Source organism: Caretta caretta, chromosome 5 (assembly GCF_965140235.1).
Source record: "Caretta caretta isolate rCarCar2 chromosome 5, rCarCar1.hap1, whole genome shotgun sequence".
NCBI classification, from domain to species: domain Eukaryota; kingdom Metazoa; phylum Chordata; order Testudines; family Cheloniidae; genus Caretta; species Caretta caretta.
Window position 1 is genome coordinate 523,015 of NC_134210.1, and position 13,032 is coordinate 536,046.

The following is a 13,032-nucleotide window of genomic DNA, read 5'->3' on the forward strand; positions in this document are numbered from 1 at the left end:
AACTATGTTCCTACCATTCAATTCTTTACCTGTTGAATCCCTTATCACTTTTCCACCGTTTTGCCCAGGATTGAGGTCAGACTAAACACTTGACTCAAGCTCTGAAATTTCCCCAGTATTCTGAGGTTTATTATAAATCAAATCAGCAACGCCAGAGATCTCCTCAGCCAACTCTTCTAGGATGCTTGGGCGCAGGTTATCTGAGCCTGCTAATTTCAACAGATTTGTCCCTATTGGATGTTGTTGAACATCCTCCTTAGTTATTAAAGGATTAGAAAGTACTTCCTCTTCCTCGTGTGATACGAGTACATTGGCCGGCTTCTTACAGATACAGAACATGTCTCCCTCTTCTGCATCATTCACTGTTTCACCATCTCCATTTACTAATGGGCCACTGCTAGGCTTTATTTTGCTTCCGATAAGTGAAAAAATTTCTTACTGTCAGCACTGCCACCCATGGATTTCTCCCTGTCTTTAGCTTCCCTTATCAATGTGAACTTTACAACTTCTTATTTATACTGATTGCTATCTACTTCTCCTTTCTTCCAGTTGTTAATATATACATATTATTTCTAGCTGTTGCCTTCACTTGCCCCCTTAACCAGGACAGCCTTTTAACCCAAGTTGTCGTCTTTCATGATCATGGAATTGTGGCTTTTTGGTTATCTAATAACGCCCCCCAGCCAACCAGTGAGAGGGTGCTCCAAGAGCAGGGTCCTTCCCCATCCCTGCCAACCTGGGAGAAGCCATTCTGAGAGCAAGGATACCCCCCACAACCCTGGAGAAGTTCCTCCCACCCCGAAAGGAAGCACTCCAAGAGCAGGGACCCCCCACAATCCCTCCAAACTGGGAGAGGCTGCTCCCATCCCCCTGCCAACCTGCGAAAGGTCACTCAGAGTAGGGATCTCGCCCACACTGGGAGAGGCCACTCCCACCAACCCCCCTCCCCCCCATGTGGGGGTAGCTGCTCTGGGACCCCTAAGCAGCCCCAGGGCTTGGGCTGCAGGACTAAGATCCTGGCACCGCATGTTACCTCCCACAGTTGGCAGTGAAATGCTTCCCATGGGGCACTGCAGCTCCCCATGCCCCTTGGAGCTGCTCCTGTGCCCAGCTCTGACAGCAGGGGGAGCACGGGCTCAGAGTGTGCCAATGTCCGGCGGGGGGCAGGGCAGCAGGCAGGGGAAGGGCTGGGTGAGGTGACCCTGCACTGCGACTGCTGGGACAGGGTGGGGCAGGACACGCAGGCGGCCGGGAATGCCCTGCTCCTTACCTTGCAGCTCTGCACCAGCTGCTGCTGCGCTGCTGGGTTCTTGTTGGAGGCAGCGGCATGCTGCGCGGCGGCAATGGTCTGCGTGGCGGAGGCTGCAGCCTGCTTGGCTGTGTGCTGGCAGGGAAGAAGCAGCAGGTCCATCAGAGCTGCCTGATGCTCAGGCTGCAGGGCACAGGAAAGGGGGCAGCCTGCCCAGCAACCCCAGCCCAGGGCTCCCTCCTGCAGCTGGCCCGCTGGCCCTGGGGCTCTCGCCTGACACTGGGGAGCAGGAACCGCCCTGTGCAGCTCTGGGGGCCTGGCCAGCACAGACCCTGCACTCAGGGACACCACACCACAGCCAGCTGCGGGTGAGATGCAGACACCAGCAGAGAAGCTTATTCACAGAGCCACCCCAGGCCCTCTGGTCAGGGAGCCGAGAGCCCATCCCAGCGTGGCGTGTCGAGAGAAGGGGACTCCGTGAGGCGCATCGAGAGAAGGGGACTCTCTGCTCCAGAAAGCCCACTCCTTACAGGCTCGCTCGTCACCGGGCCCCTCTGCCCTCCCCGCCCCCTGGCGGCGCCCCCAGGCATCTCACCTCCAACTTGTGCACCAGCTTTTTCTTGATGGCATTCTGAGCAGCGGCGTTGGTCGCTATGCGGAGCCCCTCAGCCGCTTCCCGGAGCCGCTGCTGCTGCTCCTCGCTGTCTGGGTGGGCTGCAGCTCCCTGGGCAGAGCAGGAAAACCCATCAAGCCAGATGCCTCCCAGACGGCACCCAGCAATCTCCCCTACCCTGACAGCAGCGGCTGCATCTCACCCTTAGCAGCAGAGCCCCCCCACTCAGCTCGGTTTGCGCAATCGGAGCCCCGGAGGAGCATGATGCTTCTCCTAAAGTGGTCAGTAGTGAAAGTAGTATCAGCACCGCTATTCAAATGCCAGCATTAGGTTTCAGAGTCAACAGCCCTATTGAGATGCACGGAACCGGCAAAGAGAACCTCAAGGACTGAGAAACAGGAATCAGCCCCTGCCTGGGGGTAACAAGGGGGCTGCTGTTTTACAGCTTTGGAATCCCCTCCATGGTGCAGCCTACAAAGAGAATACCTGTATATGTTTATACGAAATACTGATATGTAAGTACGCCCAAAAATCTATTTCTTAAAAATACCCTTGACAGTCATCAAGTGAGGCTTAATACAATAGAAGTAAAGTGAAGTGCGACAATTTAAAGGCAAGTTAAGAATAAGTTCAAACATGTTTCGGTTCAAACTGGTCTTTACAAGTGTTTTAAAGTTTTAAAAAATGCTCTGTATATTATAGTTATTAATACGGTACTTATGCAAATTAAATTAAAATAATGCTTAATGTTAAATAGTCAATAAAAAGTATAAAATGTAATTATATTAGCAAAAACAAATAAAGTAAAAAGTAAATTTAATGGTAATGAATTAAAGTAAGTTATAATTAATTATATGTAATTTTAGATTAGGCACATACATCCATCTGCCATCAAAGCAATGTTAAAAAAATTCACCCCATTCTCCTCATTTAGGGGCTAACTGCCCCTAAACACATCATTTCATCTTAAAATGTAAGTATAAGGTTACCTTATAAGGCCTGCCTGCTTACCTAACTACTTAATGGAAAATAGCTTTTAACTTTATCACTCACTGTCACTCACAGCCGCCCCCCCAATGTAATTGTCTGTAACAGCCCCAAAAGCTCAAACCTTGAAACATTCAGTTTAGTTTACTTTTAAATTACTAACTACAGACATTACGGGGGCACTCAGGCCTGCAGATCTGCACAGAGCAGGTCCTGGGGTACTTGTCTCTCTGCCCTATATGCTGAATGCCTCACAGGCCCTGCCCTGCCCTCCCCAGGCCGCGCCATGCTTGCCCTCAGCCTTAGAGCCGCAGCTACTCTCCGCTACTCCTGGCACCAGGTCAGGGCTGTCTGCCCTGCACAGGCCAGGAGCCGCACTGGATTTCCAAAGGAAATTCTAATCCTGCCTCCCCGCCAGCTCCGCCCAGAGTGCTGCAGACCTTCGCTGCCTCCACCATCTTGGCTGTGGCATCGGCCAGCATCTTGGCGGCGCTTAGCAGCTTGCGTGAGTTCTCCAGGTCCGTCTCCCCCTCAGCGTCCGCTTTGATGGCATTTACGAGGTCGGAGGTTGCCTGAGCCAGAATACGAGCCTGGCGCACCATTTCCCCTGGGGACCAAAGGAAGAGCTGCCTGTCAGTAAGCCCTGGGCATCCCACACTTGCACACCACACGGAGCTGCAGAGGGGTCAGCCGGCGCCCTCCATCCCGTCCTGGACCATGGCAGGGTCAGTCAGCACCGCCCCCTGCACCCCTTGCAGCACTGTCAGCTGGCACCCCACACCCGCACCCCTGGGACTGTGGCGGGGTCAGTCGGTGCTGCCCCCTGCATGCCCCGCAGCAGGGCCAGCTGGCACCCCCCGCCCGCACCCTCACTGGGAGCTCTTCATGTCCCTGCTGGTGCTGGCCTGCACCCCCTCCTAGGCCATGGCAAGGTCAGTGCAGGCCCGGCAGAGACGGACCCTTCACCTTGTGAGGTCACAGCGTGGAGCAGGCTCTAGGTCAGCCCCCTACGCACAGCCACAGTGGGCCACCACCCTCAAAGATGCGGTTACCCTGTGATGGCCTCCCCGGCCCCTCACCTGCGTCGCCCATGGAGCTGAAGATGTTCTCGGTGACGTTGAGGATGGTGTCGGTGGCCTGGTCGTAGCGCCCGATGGGCTGCCCGCCGGTGGCATGCCGCTTGATGTGCTGCAGCAGGTCGTTCAGGGCCTGTGTCACTGCTGTGGCTGCCACCCCCACCTGCTTCAGCAGCTGGTCGTCGTCGGTGGCTGCCTGGGAGGCCTCCACACAGCCTTCTGCTGACTTCGCCACCAGCTTGCCAGCCTCAATCAGCTGCTCCTGGCACACAGGGGAGCTGATGGTGGGAGCCACCACCTGCAGGAGAAGGGAGAGACCACCAGCGCCCTGTTACTGACCCCGGGCCTACGTCCGCCAGCAGTGCGGCACACACAGAGTTAATACTGCCCCCTGGGTCCGGCCCTGCAGCGCAGAGAAGGTTAATGCTCCCCCGCCCCGCACTGCAGAGGGTTAATGCTGCCCCTCCCCTCACTGGCACTGCAGCGCAGAGAGGGTTAATGCTCCCCGCACACAATGCAGCACAGAGAGGGTTAATCCCCCCCGGGGGGTTCATTCAGTGTGTAAGGGCTTGGGGTACAGGGACAGTAACGGACACAACAAAGGCCACGGGGCAGGGAGCTCTGCCAGCCCTGCAAACCCAGGGCCAGGAGACAGAGCAGCAGCTCGGTGCATCAGCCCCAGGTCCCACTCCCTCCCATGAACGCGGGGCAGCAGAAGGGGCTGGGAGGTACCCAGGGCCCAACCAAATTAGAGCGAGCAGCTGGCGGACACTGAGAACTGGCCCTGGGAGTAGCTCCCCGGGGCTGCCCAGCTGGGCTTTCTGAGCAGCTCTGCAGAGCGTGGAGCTCTCGCCTTTCGCACTATGCCAGCTCTGCAGCGCTGACCCGAGGGTGCTGGGCACAGAGCAGGGGAGGTGTGCGGGCAGGCAAGGGTTAAGCCACCTGGCTTCTGAGCCAGCTCTTACCTTGGTGCAGGCCACCAGCTGGGAGGTGGAGAGGGCGCACTGCGTTGCAGCCGCGATCACCTGGGTCTGCAGCGCCGAGTCCTCTGTCTTCTGGGCCACATTCTTGGCTTTCAGGACCAGCGCAGCGGCTGCGCTGGCCACGGCCTTAGCCAGTTGCATGAGCATGTCCTGTGGGGAGGCAGAGGATCAGTGCAGGCCCCGGGGCATGGAGCTGCAGGCCAGCTGGCGGGCCCACCCAGAACCTCGTGAAATATTCAACAGGGAAACAGGAGTTCGTAGGACCTTCTCATCTAACCAGCCCCAGGGAGGGATCTGAGTCAGCAACACCTGCGGGCAACAGTGGGCACTGCCCACTGCGGGCTGCGGCCAGTACTGAGGCACGGCACATGCGGCAGGCGCGAGCAAGTGTCACCACCCGATGGGCACACCTCGGGTAACATCACCACCAGCCACACTCCAGGCAACCGCCTGCCCCTCAGCAGACCCACGGCTCTGACAGCACACAACAGACAACCACCGACACAACACACTGCAGGCAACACCAGGCAGCACACGCAGCAATCAACAACTCCACAACCCCCACACAGCGCTCCACATGCGGCACATGGCAGCCTGCAGGCACAGGCCACGAGGCCCTGGCCTTGCACACATGGCCGGCCAAACCACACCCTGCCCTGGCAGTCCAGCTCCCTCACCCAGAGCCCCTGCTACAGACAGCTCCAGCCCCGGTAGGCCTTACCTCCCTTGCTCCTCAATCTGCTGCAGCCAGAGGCTGCTTTCCCCCGACCCATCACCAGTTCCAGCCACAATCACAAGCCAGAAGACATGCACCAAGCTCATTAGTTCCCAGTCCCAGTCACACCCAGATTAACTGTCTGCAGCAGAAGCGACCCCGACAGGAGAATGCGGGAGGCAGGAAGTGGATACACTCGGGTCTGGCTGCTGAGTGGCAGAGCCTGGCAGATGGAGGTCAGGCTGGGGCTCGGACTGCGCAGCTCCCCTTGGTGCGTGTCTGAACGGCTACATGCCAGTCACTGTGCCTGACCCAGCCCCTCGGCCTGCAGCGCAGACAAGAGCCTCAGGGCCTAGAATGGTAAGTCCTGCGAGCGGCTGAGACAGACCAGTCCCATCACTCTCAGCCCCTTGTTCCCTGCTGGCTGCCTCTCTCTAACCTTCCCTTCATGGACTCCTGCAGCCCGCTCCTTGCTCCGAGCACCTCTCAGCTCCATCTCCCCAAGCCCCACTGGCCGGGTGCCCACGAGAGCACTAGGCATCTGTGCGGCCCCAATGCCAGCTTGAGCCCAGGCAGGAGGGCCCTGCTGGCCCAGAACAGCCAGTGCTGGGGGAAGGGGCGGGTCCACAGGAGCAGAGGGGACTGGGCGGGGGACGGACGGAGGACTGGGGGACGACAGTGCTATGGATTTGGGGGTGCGGGAAAGAGCTGTGAGTAGTCATAGAATCATAGAATATAAGGGTTGGAAGGGACCCCAGAAGGTCATCTAGTCCAACCCCCTGCTCGAAGCAGGACCAATTCCCAGTTAAATCATCCCAGCCAGGGCTTTGTCAAGCCTGACCTTAAAAACCTCTAAGGAAGGAGATTCTACCACCTCCCTAGGTAACGCATTCCAGTGTTTCACCACCCTCTTAGTGAAAAAGTTTTTCCTAATATCCAATCTAAACCTCCCCCACTGCAGCTTGAGACCATTACTCCTCGTTCTGTCATCTGATACCATTGAGAACAGTCTAGAGCCATCCTCTTTGGAACCCCCTTTCAGGTAGTTGAAAGCAGCTATCAAATTCCCCCTCATTCTTCTCTTCTGCAGGCTAAACAATCCCAGCTCCCTCAGCCTCTCCTCATAACTCATGTGTTCCAGACCCCTAATCATTTTTGTTGCCCTTCGCTGGACTCTCTCCAATTTTTCCACATCCTTCTTGAAGTGTGGGGCCCAAAACTGGACACAGTACTCCAGATGAGGCCTCACCAATGTCGAATAGAGGGGAACGATCACGTCCCTCGATCTGCTCGCTATGCCCCTACTTATACATCCCAAAATGCCATTGGCCTTCTTGGCAACAAGGGCACACTGCTGACTCATATCCAGCTTCTCGTCCACTGTCACCCCTAGGTCCTTTTCCGCAGAACTGCTGCCTAGCCATTCGGTCCCTAGTCTGTAGCTGTGCATTGGATTCTTCCGTCCTAAGTGCAGGACCCTGCACTTATCCTTATTGAACCTCATCAGATTTCTTTTGGCCCAGTCCTCCAATTTGTCTAGGTCCTTCTGTATCCTATCCCTCCCCTCCAGCGTATCTACCACTCCTCCCAGTTTAGTATCATCCGCAAATTTGCTGAGAGTGCAATCCACACCATCCTCCAGATCATTTATGAAGATATTGAACAAAACCGGCCCCAGGACCGACCCTTGGGGCACTCCACTTGATACCGGCTGCCAACTAGACATGGAGCCATTGATCACTACCCGTTGAGCCCGACAATCTAGCCAGCTTTCTACCCACCTTGTAGTGCATTCATCCAGCCCATACTTCCTTAACTTGCTGACAAGAATACTGTGGGAGACCGTGTCAAAAGCTTTGCTAAAGTCAAGAAACAATACATCCACTGGAGCAGAGGTGACTGGGGGGCCAGTGCTAGGGATTTGGGGGTGCGGGAAAGAGCTGTGAGTTGTCACTGGAGCAGAGTGACCTGAGTGCATGGACTTCCAAGATTCAGTTACAGGAAAAGCAGATTTTGGCAAGTTCCCTTCCCAAAGAACCCAGCTGATTGTGTTCCCGAGAGGAAGGCTGGGAGCCCCTGCGCTCCCCACCCTTTACCGTCTTTGGCTCTGAGGTGGGCAGGGTCCGAGCGCGGCGGCTCTCTGGGATCTGCACGGGAATCCACAAGAGAAGAAGCGTTACTCTGTGGAGGCTCCAGCTGGGGGCAGGAGTGGCCCTGCCCTCTGTGTACCTGGCACAGCCGTCGTCCACAGGTCCCAGGCTGGGGCAACCCACGCCGCCTGCCCCGGCCTCCATGCTGGGAGAAGGGACCCGCAGGACAATCCTGGGAAAAGGACCTGCTCCCATTAGTGTCCATCCACCCCGCCCCTCCCCTGGCCAGGGCTGCACTCACCTGGAACCGAGGATCAGTGTCGCTCTCTCCAATCTGCTGCAGCAGCTCCCCGCTTGTCTGGCCCACGGTGCCGGCCGCTTGCAGCAGGTTCTGTCGCGGCTGCAGGGAACCAGGGCAAACACATGGTCAGCCCTCGGAGCCCCACCCCGCTGCTCCCCTCTGTTCCTCTTTTCCCCTTCCCTCCCCTGCCCCACACTCACCTCGGCACTGGCTGGCTGCGCAGTTTTCAGCAGGTCTGAGACGGCACTTGCCAGGTTCTTGGCAGCCTGCAGGAGCTGTCGCCCATTCCCACCTTCGTCTTCCATGAGCGCGGCCAGCAGCTTCACGCCCTTGGACATCTCGGTCAGGTTGGAGGAGATGGTGGTGACGGCACAGCCCACGGCCGTGTAATCTGTGTCGGCCGGGTCCCCTGCGCAGGGCGGAGGCAGGAGTTAAGTGGGAGCAGCATGGGCAGCAAGTAGCCCCCACAGCCCAAGGAGACAGGGGAGCACCCACCCTGCCCCAGCTCAGCGACTGCCTGGCCCGACTCCCCTGCCCATCCTGGAGCCAAGGGGGCACAGCCCAGGCCTGACATGCAGCTGGCATGTGGTGCACTGGGCTGGGAGGCCAGCGCCCCCATGGGAACTGTGTGATACACTCACATTCAGAGAGAAAGCAGCAACTCAGAGCAGGGGCGAGGCCGTGGGAGCCAAGCTCCTCGGGACCCAAGAGGGGCACGGGGCAGAGCACTGGCAGCAGGTGGCAGCGTGGCTAGGATTTCTGCTGCGTGGGGGCAGGGTCCGGGGCACGGGCCTTGCTGGGGGAAGGGGCAGACAGTCTCTACCCCAGGGTCCAATCTTGGGTCACACCAGACGCAGAGGTCCAAGCACTAGGCAGGGGCAGGGATCCCTTGCAGCCCAGCCCCAAGACACACCTGCAGTCAGGTTCACCACGGAGGCAGTGCCGGCAGTGATGGCGTCCACCTGTGAATGGATCTCGTGCTTCGACTCGTCCATCTTGTTCTTGCGCCAGGCTTTGGAAGCCTGAAAAAGCGAGAGCAGAGTCAGCCCAGGGACCCCTCAGCCCTACCTCTGAAGGTGGGCTGGGGGGGGGGGGGGAGGGGTACGACACACACAACACACACCACCCCCAGGGCAGCTGTAAGAGGGGGAGGGGACCCACCCCCGGGGCAACTGGTGCCTCCTCAGCCCCTCCCTGAGCTCAAAAGAGAACTAGATAAGTTCATGGAGGATCGGTCCCTCAGTCGCTATTAGCCAGGATGGACAGGGATGGTGTCCCTCGCCTCCGATTGCCAGAAGCTGGGAATGGGCGACAGGGGATGGATCACTTGATGATTCCCTGTTCTGTGCATTCCCTCTGGGGCACCTGGCTTTGGTCACTGTCAGGAGACAGGAGACTGGGCTAGATGGACCCTTGGTCTGACCCAGAAGGGCCATTCTTACGTTTGGGATCTGGGTCCCCTAGACCTGCCCCTCATGGGACAGACCTCCTCAGGGCAGAAGTCACTCCCAGAGACCTGGCCCCCTCATCCCTGGGGACAGGCAACCTCACAGAACAAGGTCCTCCCCAGCAACTCCATACCCTGCCCCCCGCCGGGCTTGGGAAGGGCTTGGGTATTCGAACACTCACAGCGTCCTGCCCAAGGGGTGGCAGCGTCTCAAAGTCATCCAGGGTGGCCTGTGCCGCGTGCACGGCCTGCATGCTGGAGTTGATGGTGCCCGTCAGGGCCTGCTGGGCTGAGGTCTGCAACACACGAGGGGAACTGGGCTCAGGGCACTGCAGGGGCTGAGCGCCCGCTCGGTCCCTGCCCTGCTCAGCACTCTGTGGGTGCTGTGCTGACCCATGCAGAGGGACAGGAAAGCGGCTGCCCATGCTGAGGCTTTGGGCAGGTGTTTCTGCACAGAGGACACAGCCAGCATTGCGTCCAATGCGTGGCATGACAGCCACTCCACAGTGACGGGGAGGGAACACGGCCTGCCCAGAGCCCCCTGCTGAGCTGACCAGTGCAAGGTGCCTACAGGTTGCCCTGGGGTCCAGCTGGGAGCCCGATGAGGCCTTCCCAGACAAGGCCAGCACCTCTCGTCAAGCCCTGGGCAAAGCCCGGAGCCGGGGCCCCTACCTGGACAGACCGAACAAGGAAAGATCTGGAGCTGTGTGTGACACCCACGCCAAGGGCGACATTTGGGAACACAGGCAGCTCAGGGCTAGCCACATCTTGGGCCAAAGGAGATGCACGAGGCCGGTGTCAGCAAGTCTGTGTCATGCCTCCCCCACCCGCCCTCCATGAACACAGCACCAGCCAAGCAGGGCCCCTGCTGGAGTGGGAGGGGGGCACATCCAGCTTCTAGGGCAGAGATTGCTGCCCCACACGGAGCACAAGTGGGGTAAGGCTGCTGAGCCAGGTCAAGGAAAAGCCCCTTGCCACACACACCGCTGCAGGGGCCACCAGCCTGGGCAGGGCCAGATGCCACGGGTGCCGACAAGCTGCTGGCAATGCTGAGCTGGAAGAGGTGCCCAGCTGCAGGGAGCTCAGGCTGAAAGGAGGACCCAAGTGACCGTGGACAGGGGGGATCCAAGAGCGGTTTGGAGGGAATGGTGCAGCGCAGAGAGAGATGGAAAAGGGGTCTACACGGGGATGTCTGTGAGAACGCCCAAGGGCAGCGTGCCAATTAACTTGGTGTGACGGACACCCAGCCCAAGGGAGAATGGCCCATCCCAACACATTCCCCACGATCAGCTAAAGACGGGCAGAGACAGCTGTCTGTGGCAGAAGCAATTCTTACCAGGGGGGGCATGTGCCCTCGGTGCATCTGGCCACTGGTGACCTGCTGCTGCGCCTGTGGCATTGTGCCAACCTGGAAGTTCTCTGGCCCGCCGGCCCCTGAGCGCATGATGGCTGGCAGGGCTACGGAGCCGTGCTCCACCTTGCCTACACGGTTAAACTGCTGCTGCAGAACAGTCGACCTGCAAGAGAATCAGCAGCACCGGCTACAGCTCAGCTCACAGGGCCCGAAAGGGCCATGGTGCTTGGTAGGTCTCACCCTCTGCACAGCACAGGCCAGAAACCGACCCTGAGCGAGAGCAGGCCTTTCAGAAACACATCTGATTGCTTTCAGTATTGTCAGGGATGGAGAGCCCAGCGTGACCCTTCGTTGATGGCTCCAACAGCGAACGACCTTCCATCAAACATTTACACTCTGAATGTGTCTAGCTTCAACTCCCAGCCACTGGACTGAGTTCCACCATCCTCTGCTAGGCTGAAGAGCCCACTAGTACAAAAGCGGCTCCGTAACTGTTCTTCGAGATGTGTTGCTCATGCCCATGGCATTCTAGGTGTGCGCGGCCACCTGAGATTTTTGCCTTAGCGTAGGGCAGGCTGTGGCGTCCCCCCACCCCCGGAGTGCCACGCTCATGCGTCGGCATATCAGACGCTGTCAGCCCTACACCCTCTCAGTTCCTTCTTACCGGCGACTGACAGAGGGGCAGGAGGGCGGGTCATGGAACGGACATGAGCAACACATCTCGGAGAGTCTAAGTACATCTCATCAACACTCACCTTTGCCATCCAGGCTCGAAATCTCATTGAAACAAGATGTCGAGTTAGTCAGACAGAAGCTATGACTCTCCTTTAGTACTCGAGTCCTGTATCGGCTGCTCCATTACCTTGCCCAGGTTCAGTGTCAGGCTGACAAGCCAGTAATCGCAATGCTGTGGGGGGGGGGTTCTCCTGCCCCGCTCCCACTGTTCAAGGAGCTGGCAGCCCTCACATGCAGCACGGTGAGTTTGGCCGGGAGAGCCCCGCTCACACTCACTGTAGAACAGCCGACACATCTGTAGGTTTTGTGCTCTGCATGCTTCATGCACAACCCTGCAGCCAACCCGAGGGACTGAGCTCTCCTTCCCCAGAGCCCTCCCCGCCTGTTGCCCAGAGCCATACTTCTTTGGAGAGACAGAATCTTCCAGCATGGTGGACTCTTCATCTCCCTCCAGCCCGAAGTGATCTTTGCTCTTTTTCTGGGGGACACAGAGAGAGAGAGACAGAGTCCATTAGTCAGCATCAACCCCGGGGGAGTCCCACAGAGGAGGGTGCAGAGACCCGGCCTTGGGACAGGCCCAGCATGGCTTCCGAGCCCTGCTGGGGGCTGGTTGAGGAGGGGCCAGGAGATTTTGCAGATAGTGGGATCCCCCTGTGACTGCAGGAGGGCGAGGGGGAGGGGACGCTGCTGCTCTCCCTGCTTGATCCCATGCAGCAGCTACAGGAGGCGGGAGCATCAACAACTCTGCTATTCCTGACTCCTGAGCACTAAACCGTGCACCTCCATGAGACCCCACGGCTGGGCTGGCCTCAGCCCCCTCCCACCTGCCCTCTGCTCCTTGCAGCAGCGTGACTCCTTCCAGCCCAGCAGAACAGGAGCCTTTCCCTGGGAGTTCAGCACAGCCTATACAGCTGCCCCCATTCTCATGGCAGGACTGCCCCCTGCTTGCCACGCTCACCCCTCGCCCCCCGGAGCGCTCACCCCCCCCCTCCCGCCCAGCCTCGCCCCCCGGAGCGCTCACCCCCCCGCGCACCCCTCTCCCACCCAGCCTCACCCCCCGGAGCGCTCACCCCCCGAGCACTCCTCTCCCGCCCAGCCTCGCCCCCCGGAGCGCTCACCCCCCGCGCACCCCTCTCCCGCCCAGTCTCGCCCCCCGCATACACCCCCCCCGCGCACCCCTCTCCCGCCCAGCCTCACCCCCCAGAGCACCCCCCCTGCAGCCTCACCTTTTTCAGGATGATGTCAATATAGCCGGCGATAAGCTGGGCGATCTGCTCCCCTTCTGTCGTCTGCACTGAGTAGTACCCATCCTGGTAATCTCCGAAATCCTACAGCGACAGGGCACTGGGCAGCACCGGAGCAGGCACCTGCTGCCCTGCTCAGCTTGGCTTGCACCTCAGCTCCATGCCAAAGGTACTGCTCTGCCCCACAGTGAACCCATGTGCCTGAGGGGGAGGGAACCCAGAAGGCAAGGAGAGGTGT

At 58.8% G+C, this 13,032-nt stretch overlaps 1 protein-coding gene across 3 annotated transcripts in view; it reads right to left on the reverse strand.

The window, feature by feature from the left end:
- Positions 1-13,032, reverse strand: part of TLN1 (talin 1) — a 139,418-nt gene that overhangs the window by 47,524 nt on the left and 78,862 nt on the right. For all 3 annotated transcript variants that reach the window (XM_048834676.2, XM_048834678.2, XM_048834677.2), the window contains exons 11-22: positions 12,777-12,878; positions 11,952-12,028; positions 10,798-10,978; positions 9,644-9,757; positions 8,928-9,036; positions 8,215-8,423; positions 8,015-8,113; positions 4,891-5,058; positions 3,929-4,223; positions 3,290-3,456; positions 1,845-1,973; positions 1,271-1,384 (exon numbers count right to left, since the gene is read on the reverse strand). In XM_048834676.2, coding sequence (XP_048690633.1) covers positions 1,271-1,384; positions 1,845-1,973; positions 3,290-3,456; positions 3,929-4,223; positions 4,891-5,058; positions 8,015-8,113; positions 8,215-8,423; positions 8,928-9,036; positions 9,644-9,757; positions 10,798-10,978; positions 11,952-12,028; positions 12,777-12,878 — 1,764 coding nt within the window. The remainder of the gene's footprint in view (positions 1-1,270; positions 1,385-1,844; positions 1,974-3,289; positions 3,457-3,928; positions 4,224-4,890; positions 5,059-8,014; positions 8,114-8,214; positions 8,424-8,927; positions 9,037-9,643; positions 9,758-10,797; positions 10,979-11,951; positions 12,029-12,776; positions 12,879-13,032) is intronic.